Below are 22,389 nucleotides of genomic sequence, written 5' to 3' on the forward strand. Positions count from 1 at the left end.
TTTTCTCTTTTTGGGACCATCCTCTGTAAACCCTAGAGATGGCTGTGTGCCCGTCTGGCACCAACAACCATGCCATGTTCAACGTCACTTAAAGGAGGATTTTCTTTTCTTTTCTGTTCTTATACCATCTTTAATCAACACTCTTTCTCACACAGGCACTCTAGTAATATCCTCACAGTTGTGGTTTTGAGTGGCTATGAAATAAAATCCCGAGTCCTTTTTGTCTGAGACCAAGAAAAAAATGTGAGGCCCTCAATAAGCCTTTTCAAGCCCAAGGCCGGTCTCAAGTACCACACTGATAAGTGTTTGAGATTATTGCAGTGTAAGTAGAAAACTCTGGTTATAGATTATTCAGAGTATTGACGTTTGAAACTATGCTCAACTTTATACTTTAAAAACAGTTTAACATCACAGAGAGAAAAAGCAGGACAACGGAGAGGAGAAAACGTGACAGAAATCACCACAAGGGAATACAGTCCATCGCTATGTATTGACTTTGGCGTAAACGTGTCTTTATGTCGCTTCATCTGCTGGCAAACAACAGAAACATACCTAAAAGCTGACGTATGGTGCAATGCACTAAGAAGGTAAAGAACCAGAACTAAGATTTTATAAGCTGCTGAAAATGTGCTGGTAAAATTAGCTTAAATTGTAATGAATACACAAGGTAAAGTAAAGAGCTCCGGTAGGAAAATCTCTCTCAGTAAAATCTACATGATTCAAATAAAACTCTGCAAATATGTGTGCGACAACACCAGCAGGGCTTATCTTTTCAAGACAGTGTGCAGACTGTTAGGAGTTTATAACCCATATGGTTTGTGGAAACTCTTTCTCAGTCTCTCAGTTCTTGCTCTGAGGCAGCGGATATGTCTGCCAGAAGGTAGCCACCGGAACAGACCATGATCAGGGTGGTGTGAGTCTTTAATGATCCGGTCTGCTTTGGTGCAGATATCCCCGAGGGAGGGCAGAGTGGTCCCCATTATACGCTCGGCGCACCTTATCACCCTCTTTAATGCTTCCTTGTCCTGAAAGGAGCAGTTTCCAAACCAGGCAGTGACACAGCCGCAGAGCACAGACACAGTTGGCGCCCTGTAGAAAGTTTAATGCAGCGCTGAGCAGATTTTAAATGATGGTGCAGGTGTTGCCGCGCTTTCCTCACCAGCATGGTGGTGTGTGTGTGTGTGGATCAAGTCAGGTCATCTATGATTTGCACGCTGAGGTACTTGTAGCTGCTCATACAACCTGGTCTGACCTCGAAGTCCTCGAATACCGGCACTTGGTCAGTGACTTCCAGCGGCAGACACCGACGGAAAAAGCTATCCTTTCACGTTGGCATGATACGCGGCCGGCACCCGGCAGTGTCAGGACGAAATGCAGCGAGACATCAAGAAAAGTAAAGAGGGCAGAAGTCCGAGTGGGGGGGATGGGTCCAACAGCCACCAGCTTTCACCCCATGAGGCCAGTGTTTGCTTCTCGTAAGACTGTAGAGCCAAACATGCTTTCGTTGCCTAAACTCATATTTGCTGTTCAAGGAAAAAAGGGACTGTATGAAGGTAAACAGTCCTGGGGTCTTATTAAGAAAACAATGCGTAGGATCCATACTAAAAATGTACATACAGACAAAAGCCAAAACTGGCAAGTGCGTGTCAACAATCAGGCCTCCACCTCACCATCTGCGTCACCAGTTTCCTGTACCCAAAATGTTCGTAAGCATGGGCCGAAGTTTCTCCCATCAAGTCTGTCAACTTCTGCGTGAGGAGTGGCGCATGCCTCTTTCAGGCCTTAGAGATAGGGAGAAGAGCTCGGAGTAGAGCCGCTGCTCCTTCGTGTCAAAAGGAGTCAGTTGAGGTGGTTCGGGCATCTGATCAGGATCCTCCTGGGCGCCTTCTGTTAGAGGTGTTCCGGCCACGTCCCACTGGTAGGAGGCCCTGGGGCAGACCCAGAGCACGCTGGAGGGATTACATATCTCATCTGGCCTGGGAACGCCTCCAGGAGGAGCTGGAAAGTGTTGCTGGTGAGAGCAGCGTCTCACTCATCTACTTTGCTCAGCCCGCGGTCCTTGCGACCCGGCCTCGGATAAGCAGTTGAAAATGGATGGATCTTGCGGGTAGACAGTTGTCAGGGCAGTTGCCATGTGGCGGTGTAAGGGCATTAGAAAATGGTTTCTAGGGCCACCCGGCGCCCTATTTTGGGCCAGCTTTGGGCAGCGGGCTATACGTTGAGTATCACTGCACTAAAGACTCGAGCAGCCGCTTTCTGGTGAAGAAACGTCTCTTCCAGACAGTAAAAACAACCAGATTTAAAACGGATGTGGAAAAAAAACTTATCTGTTTTTTTTTTTGTTTTTTTTTAACTTTGATTGCTAATCAACAAGAGGACTCTGAGTGTGTATGTACGAGTGTGTGATGGTATGTGGGTGTGTGTGGTGGGATGCTTGTGAGTGTGTGGAGGAGGTAGTGTGTGTGTGTGTGTGTGTGTGTGTGTGTGTGTGTGTGTGTTGGAGGGTGGGTGGGTGTGAAAATGAGTGATTGCATCTCCATATTCTCTCTCAGAACTGACACCGATGATTTCCAAATCATAACCATAATCACTTGGAAAAATACAAAACCATCTGTTCTCCTGCGTCGTCTCTTCCGCTCTCTCCTCTTCCTCTCTTTGAAACACTCCACTACAAAAAGCTTTTGATACAGAAAAAAGATCATCAGCTGGTTATTGTTCAAGATAAAAATTAGAGCATGTATTTTTCCCTCATTTGTTCTATATCAAGATGTCGCTTTATTGCTTAAGAATTAATTTATGTAGTTGTCCGAAACACGTGAATGAAAAGGTTAATTTGAAACACGTGATGGATATGAACATAATTTGTCTGAGATGATGTTGCACAGCATCATCTTAACTACATAATGAGGAAAACTCTGACTGTGTGTGTGTCTGTTCCATGTTCTTCTCCTCACTGACTTGGTCAATCCATGTGAAATTTGGTACAGTGGTAGAGGGTCATGGGAGGATGCCAATGAAGCAAAATTACATCAATTGACCAAAGGGGGGCGCTATAGCAACCGATTGAAATTACAAACTTTGAATGGGCATATCTCATGCCCCGTATGTCGTAGAGACATGAAACTTTGCACAGAGATGCCTCTCCTCATGAGGAACAAATTTGCCTCAAGAACCCATAACTTCCGCTTATATAGATTTTCCGCCATTTTGAATTTTTTGAAAAACACTTCAAATGGATCTCTTCCTAGGAAGTTTGAGCGATCTGCATGAAACTGGGTGAACATAATCTAGGGACCAATATCTAAAGTTCCCTCTTGGCAAAAGTTGGAAAACTTACTAAAACTGAGCTTCTATAAGGCAATGAATATTGCGGAGGGCGTGGCTCATCACATAAAGGTGTATAACATCTCAAGGGTTTCACCCATCACCACGCAACTTTGTAGGCATATGACCACACATAATCTGAGGGGACCCCTCCATTATTGACCCCATCAAACAAAATGGGGGCGCTAGAGAGCTCATTTCTTATCTAGGCCTAACCGCCATATGGATTTTTACTAAACTTGGTAGATATGTAGAACAGGACGCCTCAAGGTGACTGGAGAAATTTAACTCTAATTGGCAACTGGGTGGCGCTATAACAACAGAAAAATGCTTAAAAATGAGACCGATCGCTGTGGCTCCCCCTGTGGACCAATGTTTTGGGGTTTTTTCTAATTTTTGGTATGACTAAGTCATGGTATGGTATGCTGTACATAATCACGGAAACTGTCAGTGTGTCATTCTGTCTGTCCCACGTTTTTCTACTCACTGACGTGGTCAATCTATGTGAACCTGCACATAGGCATTGAGGATTGGCATAGGTAGAAGGTGACAAAGCTACCAATGGGTATGGACTAGTTTAATTTATGAGATGATTAGTAATAGTAATAAACTAGAAAAAGAAAATTTGAGCAAAGTCTCAAAAGATGCTGTTGTTGATCGAAACATTGTCGCCTCTAATCATCTCGTTCCCATAGTAAGTCGTCACATATCGCTGCTGTGTCAGCGTCCTTTCCCGTCTACATATTATGCATCCTTCTGCATCTGCTGTTGATGTTCTGGGACACCACAACCAACGCAGAGACGTCAACAAAAGCACATAGTTAAGTTTAGGAAAAAACACCATGGTTTGGCTCTACATTTATACAGGAAACGAACACCAGGCTCATGGGTGAAAGTCCTGGGCTTGTGGGACCCATCCACCAGCTGGACTTTCCAGTGCCTTATCTTACATCCTAACGAGCAGCATTTCAAACTGATGCCATTCAGTGACGTATTATACTGCCACAACCAAGCTGGTCTCACTCCAAAGTTGTCCAAAAACGGCGCTTGATCAGACACTGATGAAAAAAGCCATCCATCCAAACAGGGGTTTGTGGTGTACATCAGATTGTTTAACCTTTAATCACATGTGTTACTTGTCTCCTCGTTATTATAGAAACTCAGAGGAGCAGATATTGTAGGGGGAAGAGATGAAATGTAAAATGACTTGTGAATTATTCAGAATAAAACCTGACTTTGTCTAAACTCAGTGGTACAGAACAAATGTGTTGGCTCCGCGCTCAGCGCCCGAGGCTGCTGCCAAAAGAAAATATCCAACAAAAGTTTGGTCACAGAGCAGGAAGCAGGCAAACAGAAAGCACTGATGGGTGACATTAATGCGCTCATACATGCATGACTCTGTGTGCATGTAAATAACCATCAGTGTGTGTGTTTCAGGGTTCATCTGGGCGGAGATTAAGGAGATGTGGGACGGGGGATTCACAGAGTACATCCATGACTGGTGGAACCTGATGGACTTTGCCATGAACTCTCTCTACCTGGCCACCATATCACTGAAGATCGTGGCCTACGTTAAGGTAAGGTAACTCAAGTTAAGAGCATTTTGCTAAAAGGACACTCAATAAAACAGCTCACAGTAGTTCAGGCTGCACAACTTACCTCAGACAGACTGTCAGACACTGTTCTGGGTCAATAGGATCCCAGTGGTTGTCGCAAATTTCAACATTTGTTGTGAAATATATGCAGGCAAGTCTTTGAGTTTTTCTTGTTCATTCGTTGTGCTCCTGCTGTGTCAGTGCTCTCAGAAAGAAATGTAAAAGTCAATCTGAGACAAACAAGAATGAATTTGCAATAGCTGCGACCTCCATGCCAAATTTCAGCCTCCTAGGACAAAACTATGGCTGCCAACTGACCAGCCTACCAACAGAACGATCTATAGAGCTGCTGATAACAAACTTCCTCCAAACAAAAGGAGACAGTGTAGTGTTGTGCAGTGGAAACCTAACTAACCTTCAAAAAAATGGTAGAAACCTCACTCGCATGCACACAAGTGATATGTAAACCAGAGTCCTCTTCAGGTCCATATTTTAAAACCTGCACCCGCCCATACCTGTAAAGCTCAGTACCAGAACCAACCTGTCACAGGTCATTATGTCTGAGTCAAAGCCGCACCTGTGATTAAACACACACAGTGTCACTCGCATTCATCTGGGTTCTGTGTACTTGGATTATAAATCCAGCGGAGGAGACGTCTCTTTCATTGGCTGCGCTCGATGCCGGGATGGCAAAAATATGCCCCGCAATCACTGCCAGGTCAGGAAACTTTTTAGCATGCTCCTTCCATCACCGTAAAACCTCAAAAGGATCATCCTTGGGTGTCTCGATGTAGGCTGCTGCCAAGTTTCATCACTGGAGTCCACATTGTTGACGAATGTGATGACGGGGTCAAAGGTTCGACTCGTGTCATTGACTTTCAAAATAAAAGGAATTGCAGCTTGTTGATAGAGATTTAAATGTCAAAATATTACTCATATGCTGCTCATCTTTTTCATTTGTTTCATTCTGACCCGCTGCCTGCCCACCTGTAGTTTTTTTTATATACACATATATATGTACATGTGTGTATATATATCGTATTGCAACATACCATAGCATATCTTATCATATCTTATATTGCATTGCATCACATTGCATTGTATCATATCGTATCATATCACATCGCATCGTATTGCATCGCATCATATCATAGTGTATCACATCGTATAGTATCGTATGACATCGCATCTTATCATACCGTATCACATTGTATCATATCTATATTATCAACCCACATTCCACACTGCTTCCTTCTGGCCACCGGTACAGGACACTCCCCTGGAAAAATATCAGATTCAACAATAGCTTCTTCCCCAAGGCCATCACAGAACTAAACAAAACTCAGAAACGGCAGTGACGTGTAAATGTATAAATGTGTCTGGATCCACGCCACCACCAGCTATGACCAATTAGCTCCACAGTCATTATGACCCATCGGCACAAGATCTGTGGCCCAACCTGAGCACGCACATCCTGTAATAACCATGTGGCGTTCAAATAATTCAGACAGGCAGCACGTTTAAAGTGATCGTTTTAAACCATTGATACAGGTGGAGCTAAAATAATACATTTAAACATGAAGGTAATTCAGGAAATACAATTTAAACAAATATTTTTGTGTGTTCTAATAATGTTGAGCAGCACATCTCCACAGTTAACCCACAGTGCGACCCACATGTTCTTTATTTGACCCAGAAGATCACACGCTAACGCAGGACTCTGGTGTGAACACAATGACATGTGACAAACGGAAGGAAAAACTTGAACAACTGTTTTTCTGTATGTCATCATCATAAAGATAATCTTTTAACACCTTGATAAGAATTATAAAAACATCATCAAGAATCTGCGTTAGAGAGCCGATCGCTCCGCCTCAAAGAGCGGTAACATGAGCAGCAGAAACTGCGAACACCAGCCGTGACCTCTGACCTCTGAGGGGCAAATAATTCAACAGTGAGTTTGACTCTGGTGGAATCACTTTCGCACTTTCACGGCATCTTTCAGCTTTAATGATACTCTACATACATACAGGATCTGTCTGTTTATTAAGAGCCAATGGTGTTATCACACACACACACACACACACACACGCTAACGCCAGACGGCCGGGCCATCTGCAGCAGCTGTGAGTCACTGATGGTGGCGGGTGGCCCTCCTACACAGGTCCCACACACACACATTATACAGTTTTATAAGGGCACATATACATGCAGATATAAGCTGAGCCCATACACACAACTGTATCCTAACATGCACACACACACACACACACACACATACACACACACACAGAAGCAGCTGTCGGCACAAGATATTTTACTTTTTGTGTTTTTCTTTCCTCCGTGAAATATTCAGCATCATTTAAAATCCTCTGGAGAATCTCTCGCAAAATTTTTTGCTCTGTCATTGTGTGTGTGTGTGTGTGTGTGTGTGTGTGTGTGTGTGTGTGTGTGAGAAAGAGAGACAGACAGACAGACAGGCAAACAGAGCGAGTGCATCTGAGAGAAGGTGCGAGAGAGTCTATAAATTAATGAGTGTGCATCTGTGTGCATGCTTCTGTTTCCGGCCGTCCTCCCTTCAGTGTGTGTGTGCATGAGTGTGCGCGTGTGTGGACGGCCAATGCTAATAGCGGCAGAGTTAACAAGACAGACGTCCTGTGGAAGTCTAATGGCTGAATTTGGAATGAGGAGGAAGCGAAGCATGAGACAAGCGAGAGGGATGTGGAGGGAGAAGGATGGTGGGAACAGGATGGAGAGACAGAGGCAGATAAAAGTCACAGAAACAGAGAGAATGCTGGGGAAAAAAAGAGGGTGAAAGGCAGTCAGACGACGGAGGGAGAGTCAGAGTCAGAGAAACACAAATGACGGGATAAAACAGGATTAAGAGGAAAGCCGGTAGAAGAAGATGTTTGAGGTCTGAAAGAGAGAAGGAGGAAAAACATGAGTGCTGCTGTCTGGTGAGGTTTAGGTGAGGGTTAGTATCAAAGACGACTTGGATAATGTCGGGGGAACGTCACGGTCACAGTTAGTAATGGTGGCTGTTGGTAGGAGACAGAATACGTCAGTGTCAGATGTTTTCTATACTCAGCCATCCAATCATCCTTCTTCTTAAAGCACAATACGTAACGACAGTTTCTGAAGTCCGTCAGTCAGATATGGTTCAGCTTGATCAAATAAAGACGCTTTAAGTGCCGACGTTTGTTAGCTGGAGGCAAAACCTGACTCCACCACAGGGCTGTCGCTACATAGGAGCCTTAAATTGTGTTTGTCTTGTTGTTGTTACTGGGAGCCAGAATAGAAGGAGTCATGGCTCAAAACCAGCCGCCACTGCCCGTCAACAAAAACAACAATGGTTAAATGTGAAAAGACCAAAGGACTGGACGGAGGCCATCATCAAAAATGTTCACATGTGCAGCGCACACTTCATATCAGGTTAGGGAAAAAGTATTTCCTGTTGTAGGGATGAATAACGTTATGTGTATTAAGGGTTATCATGTCCACCTCATCAGAAACTGGGGAGGGATTAAGAGGAATATTGGATTTCTCTGCAACGCTAACTCTTTAGCGCATTAGCTAATGTTAGCTTCCATAGCAAAACAAACAAGTGTCGTTTGTAAGATTGGCTTCCTGTGACATCATCCATCCACTGAGTGAGAGCATACGGGTCGGCCAGTCTGGTCCCGTTGGTCAGTGTTTACTTATTCAAGTAACACTGGCGGTCCCGGAGAGTGCGGTGCTCTGGATAACCGAACAGTACATTCCGACAGCATTACGAATTTACGAATGATCCAGTTTGTGCTACAGTCGCTCCGGCACTTGGAATGAGTATTTCTGAACACGCCACTCACATCATCTTCCTCCACTGGCTAAAACAAGCCAACGGAACTTGCTAGATAGCGCTAGCTAATGTCTGAAGAGAAGTGTTTTGCCTCCAGCTAAGCCCCGCCCATGAAAAATGTCATACTGTCCAAGATGCACCGATGCTTCAGTGGATCTTCATCTTAATCTTTTGACTGACAGCAGTCATAATTTGCATATTCATTAACGGCCCTTATCTGTCCACCTGGCAAAAGTAAATCCAATGTTAGCTCTCTTTTTGCTCTATTTTTGGTCCCCACCAGCTCCTGAGGGAAACTTTTGTCCTCTTTAGCAGCTGAATTCAAAGACAAGTTGAAATGTCACATTGCTGCGTCAAAGTGCGATGAAAAAAATAAAGACTTAAATCGATAAATACTTAAAGCAGGTCACTTACATGTCACTCAAGCAGAAAAAAAGATCACGTCTTTGCCATTTTTCCATCGTGTTTTTTTTCTTTTCTTTTTTTTTATCGTTTTATGTTTGAATGGCGCTTTTTACCAGTCCTCCAACCTGTGCGACCACGTAGGTTGATTGTTTCTACCTAATACAACCCACAAGAGTGCCTCCTGAACAAGCCATAAACAGGGACAAACTAAATACCTTAACCCAGTTGTGCTGTATACATGTCTAAGCAATGCTCCTATTCAGATTAGATTGATCTAACACCACCCTTTTCTGAACTTCTGAATCATCCTGTAACGTTCACTTAAATAAGTAATATTAATAAACTCTCTAATTTTCTTTTCCTCCCTTCTCCTCTCTTTCCCCTATGTTTCCTCCCTCCAGTATAACTCCTCTCGTCCCAGGGAGGAGTGGGAGATGTGGCATCCCACGCTGATAGCGGAGGCTCTGTTCGCCATCGCCAACATCTTCAGCTCACTCAGACTCATCTCCCTCTTCACCGCCAACTCTCACCTCGGGCCCCTGCAGATCTCACTGGGGAGGATGCTGCTGGACATCCTTAAGTTCCTCTTCATTTACTGTCTGGTGAGACACAGAGCTGGTGGTGCAGCTCACCCACGCAGTATAGGAGCTGCGCCACAGTATCAGAAAGAGGACTCAGTTTTGTTTGTGTGTGTAATTAGCGTGCTCTCGATGTTAGTGTTTGCTTTAGACTGAGCTGCAATGAAGCAGATACACGTAACTTTGTTTAGAAAAATTTGCGTCTCACCAAGAAGTAGGTACAAGTCTTTTTTTTTCATTAATATTTAGAAGAGCAGGCCCACTGTTTGCTAAATTAACAAACAAACAAAAACATCGATATCTGCGTCAGCTATGCTTGCGTCATTGTTTTAAACATAGGTATTCGCTCACATTCTTACAATTGCTGCATCCCTTTCTCATGTGTATAGAAATTATGAGAATATATAGCACAATATACAGAGAAAATATAAACACAGTCTGAATAAAAACTGAAATAAAGAAAAACAAAATTACTCCTAACAAATAAAAAATGCTAAGAATAGAATTAGCATAACCTATAAATTTGGTTTTGCTTAAGTTCTGTGTCAGCGTATTGAAATCTTTAGCACTTCAAATTATTTCCCAGTTGTATCCATACGTTGTTTTAAATTCTTACCACTATACCTGCAAATGACTGATTTTTTAATATTTTGGAAACCTCACATTTATTATTAATTTACAAAATAAACAACAATGGCCCCAACACTGAGCCATGGGGAACCCCGCAGATGGTCTTTAATACCCCTACCCCTCTAATTCCATATTACAGTCAGCTGATTTAATACGGGTGAAAAAAGCAATCATTTCTTCAATCAAAATTAAGAATAGGATCTGTAAGTGTTTTTTATATAAATGATAATACTGTAGTAGCATATTACACAGTTGAATTATTGCATAAGTTATTGTACAGTTAACTCAGTAAATAAGCGATAATAATAAAATAATATACAATTTAAAATACAATATATAATAAATCAATAATGCAAAAATTAAATATAAGCATAGTTCATATTTTAAAGGAATGCAGACCTTAAAATCATTCCTATTTTTATGTACATGTTAGCGTTAGCTCAAAGTTTGACTGAAATTTGGTCTTGAGTTTTAGAGCAGCTGAGTTTCAAGGATTTTATTTGTCACATACTCAACATGTAGTACTGTGCTTGACATATAAGAATAAAAGTAAAAATACAGCATTGAAAACAACACAATACGCACAACGGGGAAAATCTATATAACACGACAAGACGAGATGATCTGTGCGAGGACTTTTAACCTGAATGAAAATCAGGAAATGACCAAACTTAGCAGAAGAAATAAATATTTGTGTCAAATGATTAAGAAGATATTTCACGTCAACATCACCTGGGTACATTTCAGTTGGAGTTTAACATCTATTTTCAGAATGAACAACACTTTGATGATGATGATGAGAGTGAGAGAATCCTTCACCGATGGCAGAAGGACACTACAGGCCGGTTTCAGTACATCCAAAACTCATTAACTCCTTCTCAGGGGAACTCCTAACCCACAACACAATCCACATGAGAACCATTCCGCTCCCTGTAGTCCCAAAATCAATCCCAGTGAGCCTGAGGTGCAGCAGCCACAGCGCTTCATGCTCACTCAGTAGCAGCTTTTATGTAACACTGTAATGCTCGAGTTCCTGTTTGAGGAGAACACTGTGTTTTAAAATGCCCTGGAGGAGCAGAGGGTCGACCCCTGGAACGAAATCTGATGTTGGAACAGAACGGCTTCATTTCAGACTGGAAACAGCTGCTCACATGAAGTTTGATTCCCTTACTTACACTCCATGTTGAAAATGATTGCCATGCTGAGAGTGATGAAATAACACGTTTCCTGTTTAGGTCCTGCTGGCGTTCGCCAACGGTCTGAACCAGCTGTATTTCTACTATGAGACAAAGGCCTCAGAGGAACCCAACAACTGCAAGGGCATCCGCTGTGAGAGGCAGAACAACGCCTTCTCAACGTGAGTGTAATCCACCATATATCCATGTGTGTGTCTTTAATGAGCTGTGGAGACCAAAATAAAGGTGACTGCACTTATACACAGATATGCACAGTGTGAGTCAAGTAGACATTTGTGAAGACTTCAAAGGAAACATGGTTCGTTTTTTTTTTTTTTTTTTTTTTTTTTTACAGCAAACTGTGACAAACTGGGAGTTTACTGGGATAGAAACTATGCAGTCAGCTGATCCATAAAAAGTCTCTAAAATATTTGTTTTTGAACCTCCTGGTCTAAAAAATATATAAAGTGTATGAAATCTAATAAGGGAAACCTAAACTGTGATCTGCAGTCAACCAGATTAGCATGGATGTGTTTCTACTTTTTGTTCAGTCTTCAGCCGTGCTAGCTGCCAGAGGTTTCAAGGCCTGAATTAGTCATAACACGCCTCAACAGGTGTAATACCATTTTAACTGCAGAGTAATAATATATAAAATTTGCAGAAATCAAAACGCTTCTTAGAATTTGAGTTGATTTGTTAAAACAAGTTTCTTGGAAGTTGTTGGATCTCTGTCTGTGATTTTCAACCCGCACATTTTACATGCTGGAATTCTCAGACTGGACGCTGTCACATCGGTGCAAGCAAAGTTGAGCTGATGAATTAAGAGTGGATTTGCTGGGAATGTTTGCTGATTTAGGAAATTGAAGGAAGTTAACAGATTTTTGCCCCCTTTTTTTTTTTTTTTTTTTTTTTTTACACTAAAGCTCAGTTCAGATTTGCAACAAGATGAAACTGTCTCGGAGCGTAGCAGAGAAAAGTTGTAGACTTTTGGATACTTTCAGGTAATAATTGGTTTGTTGCTCAGTACATAATTCGAGCGGTTTTAAAGTTGACCAGATCTTTTTATTTAAGAGTTTTTAGTTTAATACAGTTGAAGTATGAAAATTGGATTTGTTTCATATGTATTTCCCCACAGTTCCACACAGTAATGCAACATATGGCAGAATAAACAAACAGTATAAGGTGTATAATGAGGCTTGAATTAGATATTAATATTGTCATATTGCGTTTGACTTCGAAATTTTGGCTTTGATGTAATTTACATGTGGCTTCCAGCATAGTCTATTATCTGTAATGACGCCTAGATATTTAATTTCCCATACTCTTTCAATTTCAATTTCAAGTTTGCTGTTTGTGTCGTCTACACGATTACCAAAAACTATAAATTTGGTTTTACTTAAGTTCAGTGTTGGCGTATTAGAATCATCTCTTAAGCGTTTCCAATTCTTTCCCCATTGTATCCGTAAGTTGTTTTAAATTCTTACCACTATAAAATAAAGTCGTGTCATCTGCAAATCATTCATTCATTCATTCATTCATTCATCTTCTAACCGCTTCATCCTCTTGAGGGTCGCGGGGGGGCTGGAGCCTATCCCAGCTACATCGGGCGAGAGGCAGGGTACACCCTGGACAGGTCACCAGACTATCGCAGGGCTGACACATAGAGACAAACAACCATTCACGCTCACATTCACACCTACGGACAATTTAGAGTCACCAATTAACCTAGTCCCCAATCTGCATGTTTTTGGACTGTGGGAGGAAGCCGGAGTGCCCGGAGAGAACCCACGCTGACACGGGGAGAACATGCAAACTCCACACAGAAGGGATCGAACCGGCAACCCTCTTGCTGTGAGGCGAGAGTGCTAACCACCACACCACCGTGCCGCCCTGCAAATAATTCAGTTTTTAGTATTTTGGAAACCTCACATATATTACTAATTTACAAAATAAACAACAATGGCTCCAACATTGAGCCATGGGGAACCCCACAGATGGTCTTTAATAGTTGTCAAACACAGTTATTTATGTGTACATATTGAAACCTATTCTCCACAAGGAATAATTTCTTCAGTCAAAATTTCATGTATATTTTTCTATATTCAAAATACTGGAAAAAAATGTCCTGTGGTATATCATCAGGTCTGTGATTTTGGTCGGTTTTGTCTCGTGATGTAAAATAAACTGGGAATATTTCGCGGGGGTTTATTGGTTTGTTCCTGGGATAATAGCTGTGATAGAATCACACAGCAGTGATGTAAACATCCATTTAAATGCAGCCAGGATCGATGGCTGAATATTTCATTACAAACATCACCCTGAGAATCAAATCCTGTCCAAGTACAGTGTGTGTGTCCTGAGGTGCTGCGTCGACCAGAATGCAAACTTTCACTAATACACACACGCACACACACACTCTTATGCTTCGTTGCACCAGATAATGATATGGAAACAATCCTTGGTGTTGAGGAGGCCCGTTCAGCGGACATGAAGAATATTAATGTGATGGTTTTTTTAGCGTGAGACGGCTGAGCTTTAGCTTATTGAAGAGGCCAAGGTTGAATAATGGCTCATACACCAGCTCTGCAACACACACACACACACACACACACACACACACACACACACACACACACTATCAGGTCCAACGTGTCTTTGCTGAGGGATGCAGAGTGAGAGCCAAGCCGAGTCAGGGGGCTGAATATTGATGAGGCGTGTGGTTTGTTTTAGATAATAGCCGTATTGATTTGCGATCGATTCCATTACAGTAAAGCTCCAGGACAGTTATGGGAGGCTAAGATCACACAGCTAACTTTAAATTGAGTGTGTTTTTATCAAAGGTTCAAGTGTCGCCAGAGGATATGATACAGTAGGATAGGATATGATATTATCATGATACTCAGGTCACAATACAATATTAGCTGAGCATTGTGATACAATATTTTGCGATTTATTACCTTTTTTTTTTTTTTTACCATGAAGGTAACTAGCAGTTATACGATATTATCACGATACTAAGGTCACGATATGATATTATTGTGAAATTGTGATATGCTCAGTATTGTGATGAAATATAGTTTTTTCCAACTGCTAATGATTTACACAAAGGTGGTAACTTCATAAGATAAAGTTTTCAGGCTGTTCATCGTCTTTAATCATTTTTTTTGCAGCTAAATGTGACACAGAGCAGACAGACTGACCAACACCGTCATAACACCTGTCAGAAATGCTGCATACACCTGACAGACTGAACTGTGGGCAGATTTAACGCCTACTGTGAGGCCAGATTAAACGTGTGAGTGAAACACTTAACATGCAGGTGTCTCGCTAACTGAATGACAACACCCATGTTAGAGGTGTCGTCTGTTACATTCTCTGTCAGATAATGTGCCGCTCTAGTTTGGAGAACGTGAGACAGCAGTCTCCTGTCCTCTGTCAGATAATGTCCCGCTCTAGTTTGGAGAACGTGAGACAGCGGTCTCCTGTCCTCTGTCAGATAATGTCCCTGCTCTAGTTTGGAGAACGTGAGACAGCGGTCTCCTGTCCTCTGTCAGATAATGTCCCGCTCTAGTTTGGAGAACGTGAGACAGCGGTCTCCTGTCCTCTGTCAGATAATGTCCCTGCTCTAGTTTGGAGAACGTGAGACAGCGGTCTCCTGTCCTCTGTCAGATAATGTCCCGCTCTAGTTTGGAGAACGTGAGACAGCGGTCTCCTGTCCTCTGTCAGATAATGTGACGTTATCGTCACATATGAATCCACTGACCTTCAAGTCCAGGTGTCACAAGTTAACACCACCCTTCCTGCTGCACTCAAAGGTTCCTCAGCTTTATGCTCCACCTCTCTGTAGAGCTTGGGTACGGCTGTGTCGGTGAACAAACGTGGGGGCGGAGTCACATATCTGGGTTCACGTGTTTTTAGCATGTAACAAAAGCCTTTGTTTTCAACAGCGCTGTATAGACGCAGATCTTTGCTCATGAAGTCGGTGATAGACTGTGTTTGTGTTGGTTTCTTCGCTCTCACAGTTGATGGTAGTCACATCAAGCTAAGTGTGTCCAGTGTTGGTTGATTATTCGGCGGAGCAGGTTTAGCGTTAGCTTGGCCGTCAGCGGCTGCGGGTGTGAGGTGAGCCCTTATGTTCGTAGTATTCCCACAGTATTTTACTCTCATATGACTCTGCTCGTAAATCACGTGTGTCATATCTAAGTCCTCCTTTCCTTCTGTGTTAAAAAATCCAAAATAAATCCAGATATTTGATTTATTGGCACATTTCTGATTTCTTTCTCCGCTGCCTCCATCTTTGTTTTGATGAACTTCCTGCCAAATGCTGCTGACTGAGACCTCTGCTGACCTCACCAGGAAAAAAACTTCAGCACCATCTAGTGGAGCGAAAAAGCAACTGACTTTATTATTGTGGCACCAAAAGTTGGCATCTGTGTATTGATACAACATCACATATCCTGACCTCAGCTCATGCTGTCTGTGGCTGCTACACACCTTTGCCCAAAGGTTGCAGCCCAGAAAGTCCCGAACACCAAATCCACCACCACGCACTGAGACTGGGTCATCAGTGACGACGCAGAGTATATCTTCAGTGTGAGGGAAACAATATAGGTTTGGTAAAATACTGACAATTCAATCTTGACTTCCTGAAGTCTTTTCACGGCGACCTCCTCGCTGCAACGCTGAAAGAGAACATCCACACTCAGCAAACCTTGACTTGAATAAACAAAGCACCATCATGTTGATCACAGCTGCTGTCAGAGTTTCTCATCTGCACATCGACCCTGACGTGTTGCCGGTGCATCAGAGGAGTCTGCTGGAAAGAAATCAGCCTCACGCTGAAGCTAAATGAGCGCGCTGATCGCCGCGGCGACGGCTGAGATGATGCATTATGCAAACAGAGCGATCGCGGCCCCGCGGGCACCCCAGCCTGCATCAGCATTCATGAGTTTACAGTACAAGGATTATTTCCTCTGTGTGTGTATGTGTGTGTGTGTGTGTGTGTGTGTGTGTGTGTCGTAATTTGCACACACTTATCAACATTTATGAGTTCTTTTGCGAGATCATTTCCTGTTTCTGCTCAGGTGTCTCTCCCCTCCTCTTCTCACTCATCTGTTCTTCGCACTCACTTATCACCATTAATGTGTTACATTGCTTTACACCAGGCACCAAGTGTGTGTGTGTGTGTGTGTGTGTGTCACTCTGTTTGCCTCTACAATACTTCACTCTCTCTTTTTCTGCCTTCACACAAACGCTGTAAACATTTCCTCACCGCCGTCTTTCACACTCTGCAAACCTCAGTCTATTTCCTTTCACACACATTGTTCTGTCTCCGTCTCGGGGATTTGCTCACCTTCTCCATGTCTCTCTCCCTCAGCATGGGTGCTACTGGGATTCAGAGACCTTTGCACCCAAATTTAACATATAGAGCTATTACACTAAATAGCCACAGGAACTCCAAGTTCTTTCAGCGCCTGATTGGAGTGTTTCTCTGCTGCCAAGAACCATGGTGAGACTGGTAACGTGTCATTTCATACAGCAGTCAGAGATGTTATTAGTGTGGCTGCAGTGTTTCCGCATCACAGATGAGAGAGGTTACACCGAGTGTTTTAATGCCGCTGTGACAGTGAGAGCCATGGCAGGAGGCGTTATGTTTTCAGGCTGTCCATACATCCGTCCTTGTGAATGCAATAGAGTGTGCCAGTAAACCCAGAACTCTGTTAGCGCTTTTAGCACTTCTGGTCCTCTCGTCTAAAAGTCAACACGTTTTTTGAATGGGATTTTGGTAAAATGCCTCAAATAAGGTCTGTGGTTAACAAAAGCTTAAGCGAGTTTCAGGTTTTGTTCTACGACATAAAACACATCAGTAAATGCCCTACTTGTGAATTTTGAAGCTTTTACCTGTCGTGAAAAAGGCGATTGCTAACAAGTTGCTCAATACGACTACAAACCCTGTTGGGGACATTAAACGTCATCACCCCCGAACAGGCGAGAGTGCTGACAGTCCGCCATTACAGCTTCTTATTTAGCTTAAACAGTCCGATTTCCCCATTATACAATGTTTTTAAAATAAAGCGGCTGAAATCAGTTGAAAGCTTAGTGGCGGTGACGTCAAGAGTCATGTGACCATGGAGTAGTCATGTAGTCTGTTAAAGCCTAACGTTAGCTTTTCACTTCTGGCGATCGCATTTAAGCTTCAAATGCGGCATGAAAGGTGTTCATATGTGAAGATTATCTCGCTGAACAAAACCTGTAAGCATCATAAACTTGTGTTAGCCACAGGGCTTATTTTCTGACATAATCCAAAACACAATGCAAAAATCACATTCACTTTCTCTTCCGGGAACCAGCGCGATGCTAAACTTCTGGGTTTTGACGTAAGCCCTGGCACACACTATAGCTCCGTAAGGCCTTGAGGAAGTGTTTCAAATTTGGTACAAATGTCCACATGAGCCCTGTTTCCACCAAGCAGTACAGCAAAGTTGTGGATGGTACCAATGGTACCGTCCCCATGTTTGGTCCCCCCTCTGTTGGGGTACGTAGCACACAGATCTGGTACTAAACTAGGGTCTAGGTACCATGTCTGAAGGGTTACTGTTGGTTCCAACGGTACCATACTGAAAGTGTTTGGTGGAGACGGGAAACGATGAACTGACCAGAATTCGGTGATCAAAGGTCAAGGTCACTGTGACCCCACAAACATGGTTTTAGCCATAACTCGGGACTTACTTAGCTAATTATAACAAAATGTCCAATAGGATAGAATTATGTTGGTGACATTTTATATTCAAAAGGTCAAAGGTCAGCTTCACTGTGACATCATAATGTTCTACAAACCGGAGAGTGGTGTTCACGTCAGAGTCCTGCACGGGTCCAGTTTTCAACATCCGCCCCGACCCGACTCGGCGACATACAGAACCGCACCCGAACCGCAAACCCGCGCATCAGGCCAATTAGTACCGCAACCCGGTCCGACCTGTTGAAACACGACCCGCAGCCCGACCCGTAACCCGGATTTAAAGTAATCATTTTGGGTCATATTGGCTGAATACTGAACAGCATATCGCCACAGTTAAGGTGCCAGTGAGTAAACAACGACCTGAATGAAGCAGCTCTCACAATAAAAACCTGACTTCAGCTCCATCATCAGCCCTCTGTGTTCTTCTCCCATACGACTGTAAAAGCACTCGTTTGTTATGTTTAATGCTTTTGAACTTTTAATCTATGTAAAGGAACTTTACATGTGTAATAACAGACTCACTTTCTGTCCAGAGCAACGTTCAGCAGTTACGAGCTGTCATGTGTTTTTAGAATCCATCGAGGAGAGAAGTAATCCATCAGGGAAACACTTCAGAAACATTATAAAGTGATAGTGTACGTTTTATCCACTTATTGCTCAAATACCTAAATAATTATTTACTGTTTTGGAAGCGGCGCTTGTTAGACGGTGGCAGCCATGTTGATTCTGTCGTCCAATCACAAATTGTGTTATTAGATGGTGAAACGCGTGCAAACAGCTGAACCAATGACCGTTGCAAAATAGCGGAGGCGATCCTCAGATAGTAAATAATGACCAAGATAGTTATCTGTAGTTTACCGGGCTAATGACTGATGTGTTTATCTAAAACTCGCAATCCGACCCGCATGTTATTTTTTCCACCCAGATCCGAACCTGGGAAAAAATGCTTTTTTAAAAACCACCTGCAAATCAGCTGTTTTTGCGGGTACCCGTCGGGTTCATTATTTTGAAAAAGTACATGCATGTAACGAGAAGAAACTGTACAAAGCAGACGCAGGATATTTTAATGTGTAGGACCACTGAAAAAAAAACTGAAAATGGAGTCAAAACAACTCAAAACTGAAGCCACTGAGTGTGAGGAGAAACTCCTCAGACGGATGTGGCCTGTGAGGACGCAGTGTGAGACAGGTGACAGTGAGCTACTCTGCAGTCGCTCATAATCACAGTAGGCTGAACACTGCTGCCACGAACACACAGAAAATCTAACATATTCATGAGCACTATAGGAATGATTTAATTGCATGCTGTCGGGCCGCCAAGTCTAAACACACTTTTGTTTTCTCACACAGAAACACTGCACACACACACACACACACACACACACACACACACACACACACTTCCTCTCCCCCACGTTCTCTCTCGCTGCCTCCCACACAACTGCAGAGCTATAACAGTGAAATGACTGAGTGGCCGTGAGGATCAGCTGGAGCAGTTTATGACTCGGCTTAGTGGAGAGGGAGATGAGAGAGGGGAGAGGAGACGAGGAGAAACAAGGGAAAGAAACAAGGAGATGAAGAGCGAGTAAACAAAGGGGGGAGAGGAGAGGAAAGGGGCCAGGTGAGAAGAGGGCATAGGAAACAAGAAATATAGAGGAAGAAGTGAGTAGAGGAAGGAGGGAAGACAAGGAGACATGAGGAGAGCAAGCGAGCAGAGGAGCAGAGGATGAAAGGAGAGATGAGAGAAAACAAGGAGAGGATTTAGAATGTGGTAAAGAGGAGAGGAAAGGAAACAAGGACATTGCAGGAGAGGACAGGAGATGCAAAACGAAACAAGGAAAGGAGAGGAGAGGGAAGGAGGTGAGAGATGAGGAGAGGAAACGAGAGGAGGATACAAGAGGTGATGGAAGGGGAGAGAAAAGGAAACAAGGAAAGTCGATGACAGGAGGGGAAAGAAAATAAGTAAGGAGAAGGAAAGGGAAGGAAACAAGGTAGGGGGAGAGGAAAGGAAAGGATGTGAAAGAAGAGGAAATGAAACAAGTAAAGGGGAGAAAGGCAAGGAAACAAGGAAAGGAAAGGAAAGGAAAGAAATCAACTGAAGGAGATGAGAGGATAGAACGAGGTGGAGAAGGAGGGAAGGAGACAAGGAGAGGGGATAGTAAACAATAAATGAGCAGAGAAAAGAGGGAAGAGGGGAATCGAGGAGAGGAAACAAGCAGAGGAGAAAAGGCAGGAGAGGATTTAGGAGGTGATAAAGGGAGAGGAAAGGTGAGGAGAAAAACAGTGGTAGGAGGGAAAACAAGGAACAGGTAGAAGAGAGGAAAGGAGACAAGGAGAGGGCATTGTAAAGGAAATAGAGGAGAAGAGAGGAGATAAGGAAAGGAGATGAGAGATGAGGCTACAAGAGGCGATGGAGGGGGAGAGGAAAGGAAACAAGCAAAGGATGGGATAGAAAACAATGGTAGGAGAGAAAAGGAAACAAGGATGGGAGATCAGAGGAAGGAAAAGGGAACAAGTACAGAAGAGGAAAGGCAAGGAAATGAGAGAAGAAAAGAGGAAAGGAAACAAGTAAATGCTAGGAAAGGCAAGGAAACAAAAAGAGGAGAGAAAACAGTGGGTTGAGAGTTGAAGAGAGGGAAGGAGACAAGAAGAAGGGATAGTAAACAAGGAAAATAGAGAAGAAGAGAGGATAAAAGGTAAGGAGATGAGAGGAAATGAGGAGAGGATACAAGAGGTGATGGAAGGGGAGGGAAAAGGAAACGAGGAAAGTCGATGACAGGAGGGTAAAGAAAATAAGTAAAGAGAAGAAAAGGGAAGGAAACAAGGTGGGGAGAGGAAAGGAAAGGATATGAAAGAAGAGGAAATGAAACAAGTAAAGGACAATAAAGGGAAAGGAAACAAGGAAAGGAAAGATGAGAAATCAGTGGAAGGAGATGAGAGGATAGAACAAAGAAGAGAGTAAAGTGGGAGGGAAGGAGACAAGGAGAGGGGATAGTAAACAAGGAAAATAAGAAAGAAGAGAGGATAAAAGGAAAGGAAATGATGAGAAACGAGGGGAGGAAACAAGGACAGGATACAAGAGGTGATGGAACAAGGAAAGGGAAGAATAGGAAATGATAAAAGTAGTGAAGGAGACAAGAAGAAGGGATAGTAAACAAGGAGAATAGAGAAGAAGAGAGGATAAAAGGAAAGGAGACGAGAAATGAGGAGAGGAAACAAGGACAGGATACAAGAGGTGATGGAAGGATTGTGGAAAGCAAACAAGGAGAGGGAATGACAGGAGAGGAAAGGAAAGGGAAGGAAAGGAAACATTCGTAGAAGAGAACAGGAGAGAAAAGGTAAAGGGGAGGAAACAAGGAAAGGAAAGAAGAGAAATGGGAGGATAGAACAAGAGGGAGAATAAAAGAGAGGGAAGAAGAAGAGAGGATAAAAGGACAGGAGATGACAGGAGAGAAAATGAAAGGAAACAAGGAAAGGAAAGAAAAGGAGAGGAAGGAGATGAGAGAAGAGGAAACAAGACGCATCAGAAAAGAGCGACAACATGTTCACTTAAAATATTTACAAAACAAAACAAAGAGGAGGAAGAGGAGGAGGAAGAACAGAGAGCTAAAAATGAGAGGAGGCCAAGAGGAGACGTCAGTGAGGAGGAGGAGGAGGAGGAGGAGGAGGTGAAGAAGGAGAGGAAAGATAAGAGTGTAATTATTTAATGGATCCTAAATTAAATGAAGGTGTGTGTGACGAGGAGGAGGAAGAGGAGGAGGAGGAGGAGGAGGAGGAGGAGAGGGTTTGAATTTCTCCCTCCTCTCATTCTTCTTGCGTCCATCTTTTTTTTTCTCGTTTCATAACGGCAACGCAATATCACGCTCGGTTGCTCCATTCATCGCCTCGCGCTCTCTTCATTTACACACTCGTCACAGGCTCTCACCCTCTCACACACACACACACACACACACACACACACACACACACACTTCACCTGTACATTTACAGGAAATTCACACCATCACTCGCACTCCGACACACACTCTGTATACTGATTGATAGAGTGATCATTCACGCCCACATACCTGACTGCTACACACACACACACACACACACACACACAC

At 43.1% G+C, this 22,389-nt stretch overlaps 1 protein-coding gene across 1 annotated transcript in view; it reads left to right on the forward strand.

Moving 5' to 3' along the window:
* trpc5a (transient receptor potential cation channel, subfamily C, member 5a) overlaps nt 1-22,389 on the forward strand; it is a 224,937-nt gene that overhangs the window by 175,746 nt on the left and 26,802 nt on the right. The window contains exons 11-13 of the mRNA XM_049568039.1: nt 4,762-4,901; nt 9,564-9,764; nt 11,606-11,727. Coding sequence (XP_049423996.1) covers nt 4,762-4,901; nt 9,564-9,764; nt 11,606-11,727 — 463 coding nt within the window. The remainder of the gene's footprint in view (nt 1-4,761; nt 4,902-9,563; nt 9,765-11,605; nt 11,728-22,389) is intronic.

This window comes from Epinephelus fuscoguttatus, linkage group LG23 (genome assembly GCF_011397635.1).
Source record: "Epinephelus fuscoguttatus linkage group LG23, E.fuscoguttatus.final_Chr_v1".
Lineage (NCBI taxonomy): Eukaryota > Metazoa > Chordata > Actinopteri > Perciformes > Serranidae > Epinephelus > Epinephelus fuscoguttatus.